Source organism: Pleurodeles waltl, chromosome 1_1, assembly GCF_031143425.1.
Source record: "Pleurodeles waltl isolate 20211129_DDA chromosome 1_1, aPleWal1.hap1.20221129, whole genome shotgun sequence".
Classification (NCBI taxonomy): Eukaryota; Metazoa; Chordata; class Amphibia; order Caudata; family Salamandridae; genus Pleurodeles; species Pleurodeles waltl.
In genome coordinates, this window is record NC_090436.1 from 380,872,983 (window position 1) to 380,897,141 (window position 24,159).

Genomic DNA, 24,159 nt, shown 5'->3' on the forward strand with positions numbered 1-24,159 from the left:
TCTCCTGGGATAATTGAAAGAAGTCCAGAGTGGGGTAAGGAATCTGGTCGGCATGTTGCTCCTGTTAGCGAATCGCAGGGTGTCCATGAGATGGGCATTGTAGGGGCCCCTCTCGCAAATCTGACTGGCTTAAATATGCAGCCTATTGCCAGGAGCAGCTCTGACTATATTGGGATAGGATGTCTCCTGGTGCATGGCAGCTGGGCACCCTAGTGAGTTGGTTAGAGTGGCAGGGGGCAGGGGTGCCCACACTTGGGAGATCGCAATCATCATGAGATTAGGGATTCACAGGTGGACGGCGGATGCGGCAGGAGGCGAGGGATACGGGGGGGCAAATATCGTTTTTTCTAGATGTAACGATGTGGGTTCCTCAACCACCCCATTTATTCCCCCTCCTCCCTTCCTACAGTACTACTTCTATTTGGATGTGTAGCATGTATGGTATGGACTGCTGAATTTCATGTGGAGTGTGTGGTACACAAATTACTATATGTGGATGCGCTAATTGGCAAATTTATTGCCATGTACAACTTTGGAATATGATGTCGGGTCAAAGTGTCTCACAGTTGGGTTGAAAGTTGTATATCTTTGTTTCACTATTAAAATTAAAAAATACTTTATTTGTTTTTTATTTTCTGTTGCTATCTTTATTTCCCCTGTGGATATAGTAAATATAAGGCTCTTTTGTGTAATGAGTGGATATTGAGCAAGTATCAGATTTATTAAGTTATACAACAAATCACGTAGTCCATTGAATAGAAGAAATTATTGTAATGTGTGTGATTTCTGACATACTGTACTTGGGTTCTAGGCCAAGAACCATCTACAAGATTATGTCTTGACTGCTAGACCTTGATGAAGGGTCATAGCAGTACTCTTGATGGACATGGCAGAGTAAACATTCACAGCCCCAGGGACCAGAAAAGGGACTTGTAGCACTTTTGTTAACATTGTATTTTCCTTACTTCAGGGAAAATGGACTTGAGAAACTATTGGTTAAGGGGTTGTGTGAATACATGGAGGGTGACTTTCGTTTAGGTGATTTTTTCTTCATCCGTGTTTTGGGGGTACTTCTGATCATTTTTAAGAGCACACTGTTTGGAGCACCGCAGAAAACCATAGGGCAAAATACAAAAACATGGCAAGTCCCTTGTATACTTTTAACAAGTCTGTAGGCTCGTTCCTGTAAAAGAAACTCATATAGTAGATCTAGCTTATTGGACACTTCAGCAGCCACCAGTGACAGACCAACATGTCAACCTACACTCCCCTGTTATGATCTCTATTATCCTTTCCTGTGTGCATACTTCTCTGTGTGGGCAATAAACTTATACGGTCATTCAAAATCATGATTATGTTCTTGTACAATTGAATAGCATCTCAGAGCTGTTTATTTCCAAGTGACACACTAAGAACTAAATCATGGATTTTCAGACTATTTCTGTTAGATATTGTTTTACCCATAGCAACCTCGATAAGGAAGCTGAGCAAGAGGCTGATTAATGGGAAATAATTATCTAGTTTTGTGGCCCCTCAAGATTCAACAATGCGTGTGTTACTGCAGAGAGTTAGCAAGATAGTGTGGCAATGTTATTTTATGATCCGACACAACAAATTAGTCTATTTGGATAGATTCCTCCACATACAATTTGTTACGTTTTTACTGTGATGGATCTTAAGTATAGCTAGATGGAAACTGTTGAAGTGTATCTCTCAATACCTGGACGACTACTCAGCATGAAGTAGCTAAATTCATCAGATTCCTTACATTTCATCACCTAGCCTTCTATTGCAACACCCCCTTGTTCCCCAAGGCATTTGATGCTGTACACACTTCTTCTGTGACACTACGTTGCTACACCCTTTGCCGTTCCTCTGGAATCTTATCTGCTCTTCTGGTGTTACCTGCACTGCTGTCCCCATTAACTGGCACTGCCGCCCTGTGATGCACACCATTCGAAGTTCCACCTTGGTACACAGTTGTATTATCACAATCTAACACCCTTAATATTCTCAGTCATTTTGCCTTCTGTATAGTGAAAAGATACATACCAAGGTTCACTAGCACTCATCGAAGCTACATCATGAACAACATAAGTTCAAACCTTTCTGTGTGTGGTGAAAATAAGCATTCACTAGTGTAACCCGTGTGCTTTTTTCTTCTGAGATTTACACAAGTGTCCAACATCTTTTTATTTTAGTACTTAAATTGTTTGTTTCATTTCCTTTGTATTTAATTTATTTATGTGCATGCTTATAATGAGATGTAAATACCTCAGCACTTGCAACACAAAAGATCAATACATAGTTCTCTTAAGTGATACAATTTCATGTTTTTTACAGGTTGACAAGATACATTGTCCTGCTGTGCTTCACAAAGTTTTGTAAAGCATTAGGAATCTTTGAATCGTATGATCTGTTGAAGATTGTCCACATTGTACAGTTTATCTTTATTTTAAAAGTAGGGTAAGTCTGTGTTCATTTATTTTGCTGCTCTTATGAAAATGCAGAACTAAAGTTAATGTATTTTTCTTACATCTGTCAAAGCCTTAAGTAATGGAATACCAGATGGTGATGGAACTATCTTCCTTGGGTATGCTTTTATACATACACTAATGGAGCTGTGCATGTGGATATGCTGATATTATCCATTTGATCTTCAGGTTAGATAAAGACACTCAACTCTTTTCATTGGTTTCAGTTTAATTTCACCCTTCAGCATCTTGCTCTAGGTGGATGGGTTTTTACACTCACGGTTCCAAGCCTAACAAATTAACTCTTCTTACATTTTACTTTGTTTCTTTGGATATGTGTACATTTTATAAATCACTGTGCATGGTGTATATACAAGGTATTTCCTATGCTCCCCCCACCTTTTAGCACATTGCTAACAAAGTGTAGTTTATTATCTAAAAATATTATTTCCAACTTCATTATTCAAAACCAATGTTGATCTGTTGAAACTGTGGTCCGATCACCTTTTCCATGTGATTTTTGCAGATCTAGAAAATGTATATTTTTCAAAAATCGTATTGCTACTTCTAATCTCTGCAGGCTCGCCACTGTTTTTAATATGTTGAAGTAGGACTTTACTTAGCAGTTGATGCAAGTTGTACATTCTAGAGGAAGTCTTGATGCTCACATATCCTCTTAGCACTGTTCTAGATTTTATTAAGCTTGGCTTACTTCACAGTTGATCCTTAGCAATAGACAACAAATAACAAAGCTTTATATACTCCGAGCTGGTGGCATTGTACAGAAAGCATTGTTGCCCTGCAACTAAAGGCAAACAGAGCTATTCAAAAGAGACTAAAGCTCTTCCCCAGTTTTGACATAGTATAGTATAAAGGCACATGCGGTCCATGTGTTTAAATGTAACTTCAATTCGCAACCATAAACATACAAGAAGGGAGAGGCATGGGCAAAACATGTCTATGTACTTACAATGCAGATCAGTAAAACCATTATACTGATTATAGGTGCTCGGCAAATTGTCCCCACACATGCAGTCCATGTGGCTTTCATGCGGCGCAGCTGCCTCCAAGCTGAAGGGGTGTTTATCTGTTCTGCCCATATATACAGATATGCTGTGTGTTAGATTATATAAACTCCCTTGCAATCATGCATCACATACAGCAGGGGGATCGGAATTGAGCAGCGCTGACATCAATGGATTGCTGAGGTCCGTTAACCATAGGTCCCCTTGTGACGCAGGAGGATACTTCCGTAGCCCTAACACCTCGTGCCGGAGAGCTGTGCACTCCGCTCTTGCCCAGACAGTCAGCGATCGCACCCATGCTTTGTGTGCCGGCGGTTCGGGAGACCGCCATTTACGGGTAATAAAGTGTTTGGCCACTAAAAAACCTAGATGCAGAAAACGGGTTGTCGCTCTCAGTTTTTTGCCCTTATGGAACAGTCCCAGAATACTTGTCTCCCATGTCTGTGGCAAGGGTTGGTCTACACATCGTGCTAAACTCGCTAGAGTCAAAGGCCAGTAGTGGCTCAGAATGGGGCAGGACCACACCATGTGCAGGAAGTTCGCCCCCAGGTTTTGACAGCACGGGCAAGCAGCATCCATACGGTTAAAATATCTGTTAATCTTCTCGGGTGTGAGAGAGGCTCTTTGAATTACGTAATATTGTATGAGGCAAAATCACGTGTTGCGTGGGATGTACATGGGTGTTTCTAATATGGTCGGTGTTAGAACTGGCAGAATTTTTGTCTCCCCTGTCTTTTTGCCTTCTGACCTCCTGGTCTTAGTTTTTGCTGGTTTATTGTCTCTGCGCAGCTTTACTACTGCTAATCAGTTCTAAAGTGCAAGTACTCCCCATACAAATTGTACTGTGGATTGGTTTATCCATAATTGGCTTATTTGATTTACTAATAAGTCCTTCTTAACGTGCCCTAGAGGAGCCCAGGGCCTGTGAATCAAATGCTATTAGTGGGCCTGCAGCACTGGTTGTGCCACCCACATTAGTAGCCCTGTAAACATGACTCAGACTTGCCATTGCAGTGTCTGTGTGTGCAGTTTCAAACTGCCAATTCGACTTGGCAAGTGTACCCACTTGCCAGGCCTCAACATTCCCTTTTACTACATGTAAGGCACCCCTAAGTTAGGCCCTAGATAGCCCCATGAGCAGGGTGCAGTGTATGTTTAAGATAGGACATATATATACTAGTGTGTTTTATATGTCCTAACAGTGAAATACTGCCAAATTCGGTTTTCACTGTGCAAGGCCCATCTCTCTCATAGGTTAACATAGGGGCTGCCTTTAAATATCCTTAAAGCGCAGATTTTCTTTGAGAGCAGATAAAAATATGTGGAGTTTAGGGTCTCTTAGCTCTCAATTTAAACATACGTCTTTTAATGAAGTTGTTTTTTAGATTGTTAGTTTGAAAATGGCACTTTTAGAAAGTAGGCATTTTCTTGCTTAAACCATTCAGTGACTCTGCCTGTTTGTGGATTCCCCGTCTGGGTCAGTTTGACAGTTGGGCTGTTCACACCTCCTCTAGACAGTGACACAAAGGGGGCTAGGGTGTAGCCTGCATAGCTTGATTAGCCATCTGTGCTGGAGGGGAGGAGAGGAGTGGTCACTCACACCTGAAAGGACCGTGCCTGCCCTCACACAATGCCATCTCTGACCCCCTGGTGAGTGTCTGGGGCCTGGCCTGAACAAGGAGGATCTTGCAAACACTTGAGACTTTGCTTTGAAGTTTGCCAACTTCAAAGGCAGAACTGGGTATAAGAAGAAGACCCAAAGCCCCAGACTTTTATAATTTTTCTGGAATCAAGAGGAACCTCTGCAAGGAGAAGAGCTGAAGGAGGAGTACTGTCCCTTTGCTGTGCTGCTTTTCTGGACTGGCCTGCAGTTGCTGCTTCTGCCTGTAAAGAGTGCAAAGGGTGAACTTTGCTGTGTGTCCTGCTTGATAAAATTCTCCAAGGGCTTGGAGTAGAGCTGGCCTCCTTTTGGAAGTCTCGGGGACACCAAAGACGTCAGTTTCCTTGACCTGCAGCATTGGGAACTGTGTGTTTTGTGCTGTTCAAGAGGAGAAACCACTGAGACGACGCCCATGACGGCGCTGAACTGCAGCGTGACGTGCTGACGCCACACGGAGTCGCATTGCCCTGCTCCGCACCGCAATCCTGGAATCCCCGACGCCGTCATCAGGCGACTTCACTGAGCCGCTGCTCGCACCGCGACCTGTAGGCCCGCACTCCGGCATCGCCTGCTCACACCGCAGCCTGGGCATCCCCGATGGCGCTGCGGCCTGTGGACACCGCTCGTGAGGGTCACAAAGCACCATCCCGTCCCGCTGGTTTGGGCCTACCGACGACAACGCTTCAGCAACGACGATGACCCTGCCTGCACCGTGACCTGTAGACACTACACGTCACACCACCCGCTTCACACCGCAGCCCTGGTCTCACCGACGCTGCTGGACGCCGTCACCGAGCCGCCGCCTGCACAATGACCTGTGGGCACTGCACGTCGCATCGTCACGCTTCGCATCTCAGCCCTGACGCCATCCACGCCGACGCACCTTATTTCATCAGCCTGGAGTTCAATCTGCAATGCGTGTGACCTCAAGGGTCCGACGACTCCTGCACCGACTCTGGAACTGACACCGCGGCGTCAGCAATGCCCCTCTCCGGAGCACACCACGAGGATCACGACGCCCTGCAAATCCAAGGTACTGTTTGAGGGTCTTCCCGACACCATAGCTGCCCCGCAATGCCGCGGCGGGCCTGAACTGCTGGTTTTGCTGATCATGATGCCGTGATAGCCCCAGGTGGAGCTATCGACTTCAAGGAACTGCATTTTTGAGTAAATCTTGCAGAATTCATATTTTTATTACTGTATGTTGGATTTTTTCGTATTTGGTCTTGTTTTATATAGATAAATATTGGCTATTTTTCTAAAACTGGTGTGGTGTCCTTTTGTAGAGTTTTCACTTATTACTGTGTGTTATGTGCAAATGCTTTACACATTGCTTCAGAGATAAGCCAGACTTCTTGTGCCAAGCTACCAAGGGGGTGAGCAGGGGTTATCTGAGCGGGTATCTCCCTTAACCTGACTAGAGTGAGGATCCCTACTTGGACAGGGTGCAAACCGACTGCCAACTAAAGACCCCATTTCTAACAGTCGCCCATTCCTTGTCTGTGAAAGGTCCCCCTGTCCATCTCCCAGCTCCCTCAGAGGGCCACAGGTGGCATGGATGTATGCGTGCGCATAGAGTCCGCTAACCAACGTATTAAATGCCTCCCCTCCGATATTGTAGTGTGTAATGTACCTGGGGTTCCCTCGCGAGGTCAACCCATGCACGCTGCAAGGTATGTCTAAGAGAGTAATAGAGGCGGAAGGTTCCTGAATGCAGACCAGTGGTTTCCATCAGTGTACCATGAGAGTGAAGGGTGCCGTCAGAGTAGAGGTCCTCTAGGGTACATATTCCTGCTTCATGCCAGACAGCTAGTTCTGTACATGTTGTGGTACATGCACCACGTGGTGTCCCTAATAGCGGCATTGCCAGCGTATAGAGTGTGATATGCCTGGTTAGGTAACAACACCTACGGTAGCAGCAATATGATAGATTCAGAAACATGGGCGCTGGTGGGACTGGTTTAGCACGGGGTGGAATAAATGAAGCAATTTACAACGTGACCGAGCTGGAAGATCAGTGGCAGTGCCCACCAGCTGTCGTGCCGAGAACCAACGGGCCACCCACTATATTTGCGCAGCAAGATATTAATGTTCCAAATTCGGCAGCAACAAGCCTCCCAGATTTAGTGGGCAATAAAGTCTAGATAGGGCTACCCTATGGCGGGAGGTGTTCCATATTAAATTACGGATCTCTTGCTCCAGAGATCGGAAAAAGGAAGCCGGGATATATAACAGTAAATTTACAAAATAATATAAGAGTCTCTGCAGCACTATTATTTTAAGGGGCTACCCTGCCCATGACTATTAGTGGCAGCGTTTTCCAGAACGTCATCTGCTGACGCAAGCCCGACACAGCACATGTCAGATTTCCATCAAACAGATTAGTATCCGCGTGATATACCTGTATGCCAAGATATATGAAGGTGCTGGATTGCCACGTTAGGGCGGGGGCTAGCCATGTTAGGTCTGGGGCAGGCACAGTAGATGACAACAGGAAAACACAATTGGCCCAGTTTACTTGCAAGCCAGAAATTCTTGCATGCGCGTTTATGTTGGTGGGGATCTCCACTATATCTCTAATAAAGTACACTAGAAGGTCGTCCGCATATAAAGAGACCGCATGGTTTCCATCACCCAGTGGTATGCCTCAAGTGCGCCCCGTCCTGTGGAGCGGCGTCGCCAGAGGCTCTACTGCTAGAGCAGGGGGGATAAAGGACACCCCTGTCATGTGCCTCCCTTAACACAAATGGAGGGCGACAGGAGGCGCCCTGTTTTGGTTTTAGCTGATGGGAGCGTATATAGTAATTTCACCAGCTGTATAAAACGCATGCCAAAGGCATATTTGGGCAAAACTGCAAAAAGTTAAGGCCACTCCAGCAAGGTGAACATTTTCTCTAGGTCTATCAACAGGCAACCCGCTCGTGGCCAACGGCGGGGAGCGTAGCGCATCGCACGAAAAAATCTACACGGGTTGAGGGATGTCGTGTGGCCCGGCACAAAACCGTTCTGATCCTCATGCACTAATGGAGGCACCAGTGGGGCCAGTCGCATTGCAACAATTTTGGCTAATATTTTATAATCTGTATTAAGGAGTTCCAGCGGCCTATAGGAGTGCAGACTGGTTGGGTCCTTATGTGGCTTCAGTTGGGAGACCAGCGTGGCCTCTTGCAATGTAAAAGGTAAGTGCGCCTCTGCCAGGGCCTCCTCGTATGAGGTAAGCAATTTCAGTGCTAGCTGAGCTGAGTATGTCTTATAAAATTTGCCCAGCAGCCCGTCCGGACCGGGTGCTTTGCCATTGGCGAGAGAGCAAATGGCGTCCTGTACCTCCAGATAGCAGAAGAGGGCCATCTAGTTCTGAACACTGCTTGGCAGAGATTCGGGGCAGGGGCAGCTCCGCGAGGAATAGGTCAATCTGATTCAGGGGAGGATGAGAGACCGTGCTATACAGGGTCTCATAACGTGTGTGAAATACTGCATGGATTGAATCCTGCGTCACCTGTCGATGTCCGTAAAGACATTACCATACCGTGGGGAGTTTCTTGACATAGCATTCGGTAAGAAGCACTCCAGCTCTATCTGCCCTTGCATGCTTGTTGGCCAAGTGTGCTGAATAGTTAAGGCACTGCAAACGTTCAAGGAGTTCTGAATGTGCTTTATGGATGGCTTACAGTTCAGGTAGGGTATTGGGATTCCGGACCACTTCCGATTCATTCTGCAATAACTGTCGCTCCACAGCGGACACCTCTTAGTTGCCAGCACATACCACAACTAAGCCCCAAGCAGTGGCTACGCAGCGTAGCCTTAAACGCATCCCATTCCATTGAACAAGACAAGGCTGTGTCTGTATTGAGTTCAAAGTAACTAGCTATCTGTTGGCCAGTTGACTCACAGAATACTGGGTCCTCCAACATCACAGGTTGCATCCTTCACGTTGGGGCAGTTTGGTGGGTGGTCCCACCCCAATCGAGCTGAAGGTATTGAGGGTTGTGATCGGAGCGGGTACAGCCCAGATAATCGGTCCGTACAACCGATAGGACCAGGTTGGTCGTACAGAGGATCCTGACATGTAAATCATGATGGGCTGAGTAGAAGGAGTATACCCTTGTCGCAGCATTATAACGACGCCAGGCATCCATCAATTGCCAATGATGCAGCGAGGTCGCTAAAGTTCGGGCAGTAGAGGTAGCAGTAGTACGTTCCAATGGTGGAAAGGACCTGTCCATAATCATAACTCGTAAACAATTAAAGTCCCCACCAATCAGCCAGGTTACATTGTTCCAACGCGCCAGCAATCGATTGAGTACATTTAAAAATGAGGCCTGGTCTACATTGGGAGCATATATATTACCAAGGAGGATGTGACAACCACTTAACCGGCCTGAAGCTAACACATACCGGCCGTTTGCGTCTGCGACCTGTTCTATCAGATCAAACATGATCCCTGGTCTAATCCATTGTAACACACCCCAGCATTAGATGAGTAGTTTGTGGAACAGACCTGTCCTTACCATTTTCTTCTAAGCGCGTCTACCTCTGAGCTCATTGGGTGAGACTCTTGTAACATAGATATGTGAGCGATGCATTGCTTCAGGTAGGAGTATATGGCGTATCGACGCACTGGAGTGTGCATGCCACGAATGTTCCATGTCATTACGTTAATGTGCACCATCATATGTAGGGTAGATAACTGGGGGTGCTGCGCATATTTGCCACACAGCTCATAGCATCCAGGAAATTATTCCGCTGCTTCTGTACGGCGACCGTATAGTCTGGAAAGAACATCACATTGGCGTTGCCCACCCGTATCTCCGTCATGAGGCGAGTTTCCTTTTACACTGTATCTCTGTCTCGGTAAGGAAGGAATCGGTCGCGGGTTGGCACCCGCTGAGGGCCGTCAGGCACGGGACCCTGCGTGCTCGTTCAGTGGAGAAAAAAATGAGTAAGGGCATCCAGAAGGAGAGCCATACGCAGCCAGCCTTCGATGTATTACAAGGGATTGGCCCCCTCGGGCCCTCTGGCAGGCCCACCAGGCGAACATTATTTCTGCTGTATCCAATATGAGCTCCCTTTCCGAAAGTTCCTTCAGGGATGTTTCCAGGTTGGCCATTCTGGGCGGCAAGGTCGTGACCGTGTGTTCCACCAATACCACCCTGTCCACTAGCTTTCTATGGTCCTCATGGAGGAGACTCCGATCCAAAGAGACCATGTCTATCTCAGACTCTAGCCAGGTCTGAGTGCCATCATTAACCAATAGTACAGCATCTACCTTTTTTTCCAGGTTACTGGGGCGCTCTGCATTCGCCATTGCTGTTGGTGGGGTCCCCATGCTCTGAGATGTAGGTGGTTGCCCCCCAGGTCGTTGACGACCCGTGGCTGGCAGTACAGTGTCTTGCGAAAGGCGATGAATCAATACAGCTTGCTCCATGCCCGTCTGTCAGTGCCCCGTGCTAAGTGTTTATTCCTAATGGGCACTTAATAACAGCAGAGCTGGGCTATTGCCAGTGCACTCCGTCAGCCAGAGATGGAGGTACAATGGTGTTGTTAGCAGGTCACCCCCTTAAAGTCCACTACACAGCTTATCTGTCCCAGCTCTGCGCCACCAGACCATCCCACATGTTGAGCCGAAGGTTCTTTGATATGATACCAGCAGGGGCCAAGTGGGCTGCACCCATCCGACAGGACTCGCCTCCCGATGCCCAGCAATACAGTCCCACAGAGAGCGCACAGCCCGCCTCCAAGAACGCCATGCAGCAGCACAACCGGGGCACACCCGCATACAGGCAGTGGGGACCACTGCTCGGGAGCCTCCGCAACAATGCCGGTAGTAGATCATGCCCGTACTCCCCCTCCAACTCGGGGGTCCGCTCCACAGGCCTCAGTCACTGTACGAAGCCCCCTGTTCCCCACCGCTGCAGTAGGGTGTTCCCCGCAGCTCCTGCACATTTCAGGAGTCCATGCGGCGTCACTCGTCTTCGTTCCGCCAGGCAGTTCCCGAACATAGTTCACCTCTGTAGTCCTCACCTGGGGTGCCGTCGCCCCACTGCACTGTCAGCGGTACTTGACTGGCTCTTGCAGAGCGCCCCAGTGTTGTGCTGCTTTAGGTACACCAAGAACCTCTCCAGCGCTCTGCGTGCCATTTTGTTGTCTGGCCCGCGCTGCTCCCGTGGGGCGTCTACGGCCGTTTACAGTCTCTAGGGCAGGGGTCTTCAAACTGGGGGGTGAGCCCCCCTAGGGTGGCCTCAAGTGATCCCAGGGGGGGGCGCCAGTCTCTGGCCAAAAGAAGCATTTCACAGATAACAGTGTTTTGTTTTAAGCAGAAACATGTTATTGCATTTTTAAAATGGCAACAGTTCTTATCTGAAATGTTTAAATATATCTAGACATATTTAAACATTGCCATCTTTATAAAATATTTGTGAAACATTCTGAAGGGGGGCCCAGTGATTTTTATTTTTCAACTGGGGGGACGCGGCATTAAAAAGTTTGGAGCAGGTTTCCACTTCTACGGCTCCATGATGCTCCGTGCATGCTGCTGCTTGTTGATGCTTCCCCTCATCCTGGTCGCATCTTGCAGGATAAATCTGTGGTGCTGCGGAGCTCCTCTAATGAACGTCCTCCATGATAGCCCCTCAAGCCACGCCCCCATGTTTTGACAGGAATCTCTTATGGCTGAAGGTATCTTCCCGGGTATACCTGGGTCATACCTTACTAAACAAAGATACATGGGTTTGAGTCCAGGTTTAAGCCTTAGCATTTAGACACAAACTGAACTTAAATAGAGATGTATCATGACTCCATTTTGGTTTCATTGTACATAGCTGATTTACCAGCAGCTCTAATACATAGGGACTGTTTTCCACTAAAAATTAGCCAGACAGGAATCCGGTATCAAGCATGTGCTGATGACTTGGTTATTTTATCTCCAACTCAGAGACCTTTAACACTACCTTCATTCTGTAAGAGAATTTAATAATACACAAAACTTGAAAGTCAATTACTGAAAAAGTAATATTTTTTCTATGTGCGTAACCAAATTTTATATCATTTTTCAGATACCATTACTATTGACTCAGTTACGACTTAACTATATTTATGATAGAACATCAATAACAAGTTAAACAGGAAGCCACTTATATTCATCTTGACCACCAGAAAAGCGACAATATGCATAATGTGGTTTGCTAAGAGATTTTGAGTCAGGACCACTGGTACAAAAATTGCTGTTGCATCCACAAAAATAATACTCATTTTTTATATATGGCTGTCTGGTCTTTTACAGTACAGTCATTTCAAATTTAGAAAGTGTATTTATAAAAAGCATTAGATCCTTATTGAATCCAAGGTCTTCAATACCCCATTGCCGAATTAGACACAAGTTTAACCTAACCACTCTGTGCCATCGATTTTATTTTTTTGAATTATTTTTATGGCTGCATGCATGCAGTAACGGATGACTTAGAAAGCTTAGTCTGGCATGATGTCATGGCCTCATCTTGTAAATCTGGGAGAAACAATGTAATCAACTTACATAATTTCTCATTGAAGAATATCCGTTACCATCTATTAAGGAACATTTAGTCATGAATAGCCAACTTTGATGAGTACTAAGTAATCTGATCATAAAACGGTTTAATTTTACCAAAGATAATCACAGTCAGAAAATTATAATCATTTGTACCTCCTGCATGCTACATGTACAGTGCACAGATAAAATACTTGGACTCAAATATCAAACCAAACATAAAACAGAAGTTTTTAAGGTATTGATTATTTTATATTTCATTTCTACAATTTGAGATGCGTTGGCACTAAGTTTCCACTAAACAAGGTTTTTATTGATTTTGTCAAGCCCAGAAATAAACCTTAATACGTATATTTTGTCTCTACTTTCACCTAGTGGGTAGCCCCAGAAATAAAGTACCTCCAATGTTTATTTTGATCTTCTGGTATAAGAACAATAAATTAGGATACTCAGCTGGTGTTTTACAGATTTGTGAATATATAAATAGGTTGCATAATGAAATTTCTTTCTTTAGCTTGTGTGAGGCTAAAGCTAACTGATGCCAGGCCTCGAAAAATCATAAAAATTTTACTAGGCCTGCAGGTTGAGTAACTTGAATAATCTACTCGACCTAACTGTAATGTACTTGCCCCATAAACAGATTGTATGATCCTAGGCAATTAGTTTATAGAGTCTCCTTTTTCTTCATCCTCACATCTGATTGCTCCTTCGAATATGTGAGCTCAGCATTTCTGCAGTACAACAAAATCATCTTTTGTTTGATTAAGTAGACTAAAGTTTACTGCATGTATCGCAAGCCACATATAGGGGACACATGACCTATGACTTGCTTTTTGTTTACTAACAGCATTGCCATCAGGGCAGGAGTGTTTCTCAGTTTGTTTAAACACTTGCTTTTAATAAGTATATTACTAAACCACAATGTGGTAGCATATTGTGATCTACACACAGTAAATTTCCAAGAAATGTCCAAACACCTTTTCACTAATTTGCAGCTTTACTGATAAAAATATATGGTGTATTAACAATCTGTGGAAATTGGGTTTCAGGAAGCGCATCGTTTGCACATCAACACGTAAAGTATTGTGATTTGTTTCTATCCTATTAAAATATTTTTTTAATATACAAAAAGTTGGCTTTCACAACTACTGAAATATACTTTGAAATGTTTGTACAGTTGACTTAGTCATTTAAATGTTGTGTGGTAGGAAAAACCTGACATCCTATATCCTTTCATTTCACACTCTAAACAGCAGGTCAGACCGTTCACCTTCCAAAATCCTGGAATTCTGCAGTCAGAAGGAAAATAAATTTAATTGTAAGACAAACTGACTTTTTTATCTCTGAGAACACAGAGCAAATATGACCAACAAGAATAAGATTTAAAAGCCTCTTTTATTGCTCCTCCACTTTCCGACTGAACAGAAGACCTGTTCTTTGTCAACTTACCAGAAGGGACGAGTAAGTCCTAAAAATGGCTCGACCTGATGAAATATGACTCGCCATAGCAAGTGGTCGAGACGATTTTTCGAGCCCTGTGATGCCAAGTGAACTTATAAAAGTGATTCCAGTGCACTGTCTGGTACCTCACGTTTAGCATTTAATATCTGAATGTTTTTATTATTTTGGCTGTTTTCAAGAATCTGATCTTACTTAGGTTGTGTATTGTAAATGATTATGATTTGGTTGAAACACTAATGTTTTAAAATATAGAAAACCTTAACAAGGAAAGTCAGGGTTTAGTCAAAGGTAGGTTTGAAGACTGGGTTCTTTTAAGGATAAGAGTTATTTTCTGCGTTTCTCGGGGTCCATTGTTGTGTAAAGGAATTTCTGTGTTACCGAATGGCTTGGTAGATGTATCCATTATAATGGCACAAGTCATTTGTAAGAGTCTTAAGACACGTAAAGGATTACAGTCTTTCATGGAGTAAACTTGTCAATGTCTTTTATGTATTTTGTTATCAATATAAAGTGTTTTTTTTTTTTTTTTTTTTACTTTTTTTATTTGGGGTTTCAACGATTTTTGTTTATATTGATCTATCCAAGATTTTCCAATTTGATAGTTTAGTCCAAAAACAGGAACTTTTTGACTAAGATTAATCTATCTAGGATCACTCTGAACAACTAGGCGGGCTTATCCCAGTGAAATATGAGACCTTTAGGGCATTTGGCCCCCCTCAATCCAACAGATGATAGACATGAGACATCAAAGAGAATTAAGAGTGGGTTTCTGCATGCATGCACATGAAACAAAGCCCAACAACATAATTTTATGATTAAATCTCACTGCACTACTAATAGAATAATGAATCAGCACAAATAAAATGTCTTAAAACTGAATTCCTTTCTACTAGCTTATAACCAGTATGAGTGGTTAATGTGAAGAAATTACTAGAAGCTGTAATTGTTCACTAGTTCACGGTTGAGCTTGAGATAAAACACATTGATCTCAGTTCACTCTATGATCGAGATTCACTCAACAAAATAAAATTCAGACAGTACAAAACATAGCTTACAACTAATACTGAAATAAAAAAAGATAAACATATCATCCCAGCCCTAAATTTCTTAAGCTAGCATTAAATGTCAAACCCAATTCAAAGCACTACCGTTAGAGCAATAAAGCCTATTTGTGAAGTTCCAAAAAGCTATAAAAATAGTGCATGACATAATCAGCCAGAGCAAGCACATTGACAGATTTAAGATTCTGGAAGCTTGCAGGAGAAGAGAGTGTATTTTCTGTAACAAACTGTATACGATCATATCTTCCCAGAATTCCCTACATATGAGGCCCAGCAGCTGGAATTCTAGAATTTAGTGGTGGCTAGTGACATTTGAACGTGATAGGGCATAAAAGTTGGGTATGACTTTTATGTAGCATGTGAAGCGAGCAAGCCTAATGGACAAACGTGGCGTCTAGTGTGGATCCTCCTCCCAAGAAAAAACTGAAAAAAGGACAAATGGTGTATTTGAAAGCACATGAATTTAGTGAGAAAGTAAGGTTTATAAAGAGGTGTGAATGTATAGCCTTGAAATATTAAACATATTAAAAAGTGCCCCACATCTTACAGCAATAATAAGATCAACAGTTATTTTAATGTGCAAATTGTACAGCGTGACAACTTCAGGCCCTTTGAAGCGTGTGCTTGTGCAGAGTCTTTCCACTGCATGCGGCATCAACTTAGGAAGAAAATGTTCTAACTAACCAGGCATTGGGGAGCACCCACAGCTGCTGGCTGCAATCAGTCTTACAGAAATATGTGCAGACAGGTCTTTGAGTGGGATGAAAAAAGTGTGGGCTCTCTAAAAGGAACATGTAAAATACATTTCTGTGATTCCCTTAGTTTGTCACCTGACCTGCAGTTTGGTTTCTCTCCGAGATGTTATTGCATCCAAAAATATAACACAACAACTGACATATACCTACAACATGTCAGTCCTATTGGTTTTAACCATGGTGTTATCTGTTTAAGACAAATGAGTAACAACAACGATTTCTTATAAATATTTAACATTGGAAATGTTTCAATTCTGAAATTGTGAGACTATGAATTACATATTATTATTGAGGCCTGTGTAAGGAGTATGGCCTTCAGTTATGTGTGCTTTATGTTAGATATGTATGCCCTTTTCCTCTGCACATCTCATCCATCTGCCCGTTTTCAATCTTCTCTTTCCTCTTCAGCACCCACTTTTCAGTGTCACCTGAATGCACTTCCTCGCATATCCCTCGTTTTACCATCTCAAACATATACTGCACTCATGCACACTTGAGCACGTTATTTCCTTTTGCTTTTGCCTTCTAAATAATTTGACCTCTTTGCACAACCTTCGCACACATTTACACTGCATTTCAACTGTAGCTGGAATACATGACCATTGTTCTGTGTGCTCTGCAGAGGCACCAACATACTGGCAGACCATTTGCTTTGCCTTCAGCCTCAGCACCAGCGCTCTCAGTCAAAGCCCCTTATAAACACCTGACACAAGTCAAAGTATGCACTGTGCAAGATTAATAAAATGCACAAAAAGAAACAGAGCATGATGAAACAGCTAACTCTTGGCGAATTCAACATTAAGTAAAATGTGAAAAAAGAGAGGAGCAAAATGACTGACACACTTTAACCTAACGTTTTTAACATTCATTGTTCGCAAATCATTCCATGTTTTTGGCATTAATGTTAAGTGCATGAAGATAGGGCCAGATGTAACCCATACAGCAGATAACTGCCTTTCCTGTGTCACATATTTCTTACTTTGAGCTTGACTCTGATATGTGGATAAACTTTGCAAGGGAGAGCAGAACCCTGCTCATCGTTTGGAACAATTTAGTGGAGGAACAAATACAGCAGCTCCACTTCTGAAGGGGCCAGCGATCTGCAGCAAGGGCCTGGGGTGTCAAAGTGGGGGAGGTTAAGGTGAGAAGGGGTCTCAGCCAATATAAATAACCAAAGATTTGCATGATACCACTTACCATTACAGAGGACAAGGCATTAAACCAGACATGCTTGCATTCACTCCTACTGCATGACAAATGGGAAAGGGCGGGATCGATGCTTATGAATGACAGATGCCTGCCCTCATACAGGGGTGAAGACTCCAATGCCCGAAAACATGAGACTAAAAGTGTAATTGGCCTATAGTGGATACCACCGTAGACCATAATGGAAGTTAAGGGCTTCAGAAAGCTAAGCCCTGTGTCATGCGTCACAGCGCAGAAAAGTTGATCTACTGCCTGGCTTCCATCTCCTACTTTAAAATGAGGCGGGGCAGACAGCCTGGGACAGACAGCCCAAAGTTAAATACATTGATTTGATTAGAGATACACTTGTATCTCTAAACAAATGGATCTATCTCTATTTAATATTTTTTTAATGTTGATGTGCAGGAATTTCAGAGGTGCGCAGCCGCTTAGACCTAGAGGAGAAACCACACCAGATGGAAATCCAAACAGTAGCTATTCAAGAAATCATTGTCAGAGAAGTTGTTAAAAGTTCTGAATTAAAAGATGCCTTTCAAGTAGTTGAGGCACATAGCTGTTTACCTTTTAAGTGATGCCTTTCCGTTTTTCAGAGTCAATAATTACAGATTATCTTAGACCTCCATAGCTAGTAAATGATTCCCAAGAACATCACCCTGCAGCACAGTAATTTTATTTCTCGTTCTATTCCAGTGGATTATCTGTGGATCCTACCAAAGTCCACTTAGTGATTCCCAGTACAGTAGAAGTGGCCCTTGGTATACATCTTGGTAGCAGAACTCTGTGTAGCATTAGATAGATTTCATAGCAAAGAATGCAAGGTATGCATGTTATTGCGTGTCTGGTGGTATCAACATCATTGGTCTACTCATAAAATAAAAAAACTTGTTATATTGCCAGGGTATAGGGAGTACCATGCTAGAACTGACTTTGTTTCAGTCAAAATACTCAAAAAATAAACTGCATATAATGAAAAAGACTCCCAGCTGCTGTGAATGGTTGATAATGCATTAATATAGGTTTTCCAAAAACTGTACTTTTAGCACCCATTTTCTATGTTCCATTATAGTTATACCTGTGGTGCCAATGAAAAACAATCAAAAATAGTGTAGAAAGGAACTTGTTGCTGAAAAATAAATGTGTATAGATCAAACTCGAATAAACTTGAATGGATATAGAATAAGTATGTCACCAACCGGTATTGATATCTCAGTGTCGTGTGATAGACCTTCAGGGAATAATTCTAAGTCTCATGTTCTGTCATTAAAGTAAAAATTGCCACATTAGATAAAAAAAAATACCATGATGGTATTTTCACGATGATCATCACAAAATCGTCCAAACTGATTTTGTTAATGTAAGTTTTTTTTTTTCTTGCTTTCCTTAAATTCATCTGAGGAAACTAGCAAATTCTTACCGTACAGAAAAGGCTAGGCAACTATGGTCCTATTGTTGCACAGCCCTATGTGTAAAATGTAGTCATCTTTGATCAAATATTGGTGCTCTCACAATATTAAACATCCATTGCCATCACATCTTTTTAATTGGGTAGTTATTGAGGCTTCTGCATCTCCTTTGCATCTCAACTTTGGAATGTTAGATTCTCCTCTTCTATGGTGATTGCTGGACCATATACAACTTTTCTCCTTGATGTGCCTTCTATGAATTTAGAAGGGATGATTGTGCCGGGATGGGTGATGCATGGGTTTATCTTATGCACTGCTGCTCACGCTTGTCTTTATTTTATTTCATGGTTGTGGGCATAATATCTCTTCAGGGTGATAGCATGTTTTAGAAACTATACTTTTAAGTAAATACATTTTTTAATAAAAACATGTTATTGATACTTATAGGGGTGTTATTCCCTCAGTACTGGTTTGTTACAACACAGAAGTGTACGCACAATGGTGAAAGCGTGCACTAATAGATTTTTACATTCAAACCTTTATAGCTTGAGCTGATGAACATGCAAGGTGGAATTATAAAACACATTTTCATGTATATTCTAGGTACAAGCTGCAATACTGTTTGTTGAACTTATCTTACTTATAAAAAGTAACACAAATTAAAGCGCAGATGTGATTCAACACTTTGGGGTCACTGCACAAACACTATGCTCAAATTATTTCCTGTTCAAATTCTAAAGGACATATCTTAAAATACCCCTAGCTAACCAAGCTCATTGATGTTGACATTAGATATTGTTATCAATAAAAACGTTACTTGGATCATAACAGTCAGTTTCTTGTACTTTCCGATTTTTTTCATCTTCGAGTGGTGATCCCAGGAGTCTGTCGTTGAATGGATGAGTAAAAGATTTGATATTTCATACATTGTAATGTCAGATTTACAAAAAGTGTCATGCCTCCCAAACCAGTCAATTCAGAGAACAAAGAACGTATGTGGATATCTTCCTTTACTGGTTTAGCAATGTACGAGGCTAAATTAGATCATGTTTTTTAATTTTTTTTAATTAATATTTCCTTTAAAATTAGGATTGAGTAGGAAAATGACACCACTGACATGGCAATTCATAGATGTAATTATTTGAAAAATATATATATGTCATATAAATACGAGCAGCTGTCTTGCATGAAGTATGCTTTTCACCACATAGTTTGTACCACTCATTGTTTTTTTTTTACACCACACATTAATAATGTTTATTTTCAATCCCCATTCAGATCTGCAATTTTAATGGTTTTGTTTCAAAAGCCATTTTCATCTGGGAAAACTGTTACAAAAAGTCAGGTAAGCAACACTGCTAACATTGTGGACATGGTGTTCTGAATACTTGGGAATATGATGCTATGACAACATGAATGCCTGAGACTACAGTGGAAAAATGGCTTAATTGTTTGGTGTACATCTTTGTTACTGGCTGTTGTACAGGGCACATTTAGCCGTTGGTATAAATGGCCGTCTTTTGTTGTGTTTCTTAGGATAGATGGCTGGTTCTTTACCATTGAGATGTGTATGTATGGTTTTAGTATTTGAGGGTTAAGGGTGGAGGGCTTTACCAATTGTTCATTTACCATCCATGGCATCTATTGCACAGCAGATGTGTGTAGTTCCCTGGCCGGGGGTGGGGGAGGCGGGGATTGCTTTGAGTACCATGACAGCCAACTAAATCACATATCTTTTTTTAATGTATGCTAGGAGCTCTGTCGATTAAGTTGTATTGCATGTAATTGTGTCATTCTTCTGTATTTTCTGCAAAATGTAGTCAGAGCACCAGGAGCAAGTTTATGTATGTTAATTTGCCTTTTATACGTTCTCCACACCATTGTTTACATCATACCTGTTCACCTAATGCTTATTCTTTTTATTATTGAAATTTAGGCGGTGATCCAGATAACACAGACCAATTCACCCTGAAAGTAATAATATTCGGATTTGTAGATTTGTAGCTACTTTTATCCTAAAATTAATCCTTTCAAGCACTGACAGTCTAAAGGCTATACATGGTAATCTACTACAGTTGTCAATTTCTACATGTATGTCTGTCCCTAAGTCCACTGATTTTCCACTAGTTGGAAAGCTCCTGATTACTTTCAAGTTGCAAAGGCATCTTCTTTTTTTTTATTTTCTCCTCATGGATGATCTATTTAAGGGTGGGTATCTCTCGTCCTCTGCAACCCTGTTAAATATTGGCCGTTTTTTTAACCCAATTTGCACACTTCTGCAAGTCTTTTATGGTCCTAAATATTGTTGGGCAAATTAGGTATTTAAAAATGTATTTCCTGAGATAAGTCTATGTATACACATACATTTTTACTTTTATGACCACTAGAATCTAGTTTCCTCTCGAGTGCCTTGGGTGCTTGTACTTCTGATCCCTCCATCATTCAAGACCCAGACCCATCTTCTTTCAATGCATTGATTTTCTTGCTTATAAACACATGAGTTTGCTGTCAGCAGCTGATTCAGATCAGAAACACAGGGTTTGTACTAGATCAAAATATTCAGTACCTGCTGACGCTTTTTTGAAGATTCCTCCACATAATTTAGGGAAGGTGTTGAAAATATGGATAGGTTTACGGAATGTTCACAGTATAGGTCATGCTGAGAAGATCACAAACCAATTGCAACCCTTCTAATTTTGGAACATTGACAGACCATGCTCTGGAAAGTCCACTTAAACCAATGAAGCTTCTGAAGCCACCGTACCATACCCGTTTGGAACCCCTGTAGATTGCATTTGAATAGAGATAGAGAGAGACTATTACAACACTGCCCAGTGAAACAGTGTTGTTCCATGGGCACAGTTAGTTGTCTGTGCAGCATGGAATGTGATGTCCGCTCCTTTGTATGCAACGTCTACAGCATTCCTAGGTTTTAAATCTCTGCTACAATTATGTACTCCATTTTAGGAAAGACAAACTCACCTTGCAGAAGGTGGAAATACGTGATGCTTGTTCAGTGTCTAGTTCTTCAGAGCTGTTTAATTTCACGTATCTGCTACTGTTAAATTACATTCTAAGGTGAGAACTTTGACTGTATTGGTGAAGGATATGGGTAATTCCTTTTCAGACAGCTCCAAGACCAATATTTTGAGTTGTAACTGTATTATATTTCAGGTAGAGATTCTTTTTATGATGTAAACCCATAGTGTCTGTTTTTACTACAAAATTGTTAATATTGCTGTGAATTGAGGCCTGTTAGTTATCGAGAAATGTCATGCAGTGTGCTTTACAGTAGCTTGTGTCCTTCAAAGATCTGCTACCAGTATGAGCCTCCCACAAAGTTCATAATTGGCTTTTTCACAGATTGGTGTGTGTCCCATAAGATTATTGAGCATTAGTATTTGTTTCTGATTCAAAAAGGGGTAGCACATTATTGGTTAGTCTGCAAGACTGTATTTGTCTTGTGCAAATACCACTTCATACATTTACAACTATTACATGTTGTGATAACATAGAACTTAAAACCAGTATATGTTTTGTGTTACCAATTTCTCCGAGTTAATTTTACTTTTGTTAGAAAAACAACAAAACACTGCATTTTGCACAATTCTGGATGTGCGACCATATATTTTTTGGGAAGTTCTGGTTGTCTCCATAAGAATGCAACCAGAATTGGTTAAATGCACGGCTTTCATAAGACATATCCATGCTTCAGTTACATCATTGAGTATCAGAAAAGTCCCAGAGTTCTAAGTGTGCCTTGGGTGGCACTCGGGCTTGTGTCAAATTTGAATGACGTATTGTAAAAAACTTTATGAAAATTGAGAATCTGCATACTTTGTGTTTTTGCTGAGTTATTAAGGTTTGCCTTTGTCTTTTTTTTATAGTGGATCAGTATTGTGAAACATGCCTTGGCTAGCTGCATCATTTCACTCCTTTGGTTTTTTGGCCTCACTCTTTGCGGACCCTTAAGGTAGGTTACCCTGTTGAAAGGTCTTTTTATTTTATTTTTTATTCTGTTTCTTTTCTGAGAAATGTTTCAAGTGAGACTATCATGGTTTGACAAAATGCATTTCTTCTTGAGCCTCCAAGAAACCCAGGAGGACTATCTGCCTTCTTCAAAGGCTCAGACTCCCTGATCAGTGGAACTGCTCTGCAACAAAGTTTCAAGAAAGGACTCTGCAGCCCCTGGAACAGCAAGGACCCTGACACTGAAAGTGATCTCTGCACCCGGTGACCACGACCTGAGGTGAAGCCAACCAACGGTGCCAGCCCAGGTCCCCAGCTGTCTAGAGTCAGAGTCCACTCAGGTTTTACCCCCCCTTGGAATCTCTCAAGTTGCCTACAGCCTCTGCACACAGCCCCCCCCCTCCTACAGCCTTGTGTTGAGAGAAAACCTGACCCCGCCAGCAACCACTGTACCCGTCGTCCCTGACCCCATCTGAGGTGGGTCACTGGTGCCAACAACGTTCTCCCGGATCCCTTGAGCCTACCCTGGGTCCTCCCCTACTGGACTCCCCAGTGACGCCTGCAGCTTCAACACGCACGACCCCCTGATTGCGAGTGCTCCCGGGCAGAGAAACCTGACGTCTAAAGACAGCCGTGCATCCGTCAACTATGAACTCTGGAGAAAAGGGCCAAAGGTGCACCTAGGTCCTGAGGACCCCAAATCTACAAGCTACCTGTTTATTGTCCCCCAACTGGCTTCCTAGCCAGAGCCTGCAGCCTGTCTTCACTAGGACCAAACTCTCATAGGAAACCATTGGGCACCTGACGCCTTACTACATCCCTGCACATAGCCGCCCCAGCGCTCCCTGGAGTGACCTGCTGGTGTGGTTCTCACCAGTGCCCACAACTTACCTTAATTCCCATAGATTGGCTTTGTAAGTTGTTGTTACCCCTGTGTTTGCTGAACATAGTTTTCCTCCTTAGAATAGCACTGAGAGAACTCTGAAAGTTTCACTCGGTTGATTTCTGAAACTGCAAAGTATTTATGCCTAAAAGTCAACTTAACTGATTACGACATTCTTGGGTTTGAAACATATGAAAAGAATTAGAATTTTTCTAAATTGGTCTCAGGTTTACTCTTTGCGTGTGTGTCTTATTTATTGCCTCTGTGAGTACAACAAATTCCTAGCACTCCCCTTTGATAAGCCTAACTGCTCAACCACACTACCATAAAAAATAGAGCATTTGTCTTATCTACTTTTGCCTCTGCAAAACCAATCGAGGATCCTCTGGACTCTCTGCACAGTGTACTTCGTTTTAGTGTGCCATACCGAGAGCTAGCTTCCTACAGAGTGCTTTACAAATAATCTTGATCTAAGAATAACAAATATAGGTCATTCTGCTAACGAAAAAGTAACATTTGCCTATCTCAAGCTCTGGAACTTACCTTTTGATACTACAGGTCAGGCAAAAACACGTTTGATTTTCAGTTCTCCTTTGGGAGTCTCTTAGCATGTCAGCCATGTTTGGTAGCTGGCTGTGTCGTGCGGCCTTATTGGGACCATGTTGGTTCTCCATTTTAGCTTAGTTTTATATTTAAGCTGCCATCGCACTTTAGTAATAACATTTTACACACTTTATGCA

General features: G+C 42.5%; 1 protein-coding gene across 1 annotated transcript in view; it reads left to right on the forward strand.

Annotated features, from left to right (window-relative positions):
• Positions 1 to 24,159, forward strand: part of SLC30A5 (solute carrier family 30 member 5) — a 302,331-nt gene that overhangs the window by 22,599 nt on the left and 255,573 nt on the right. Inside the window, exons 2-4 of the mRNA XM_069223076.1 lie at positions 2,344 to 2,466; positions 19,846 to 19,912; positions 22,455 to 22,540. Coding sequence (XP_069079177.1) covers positions 2,344 to 2,466; positions 19,846 to 19,912; positions 22,455 to 22,540 — 276 coding nt within the window. The remainder of the gene's footprint in view (positions 1 to 2,343; positions 2,467 to 19,845; positions 19,913 to 22,454; positions 22,541 to 24,159) is intronic.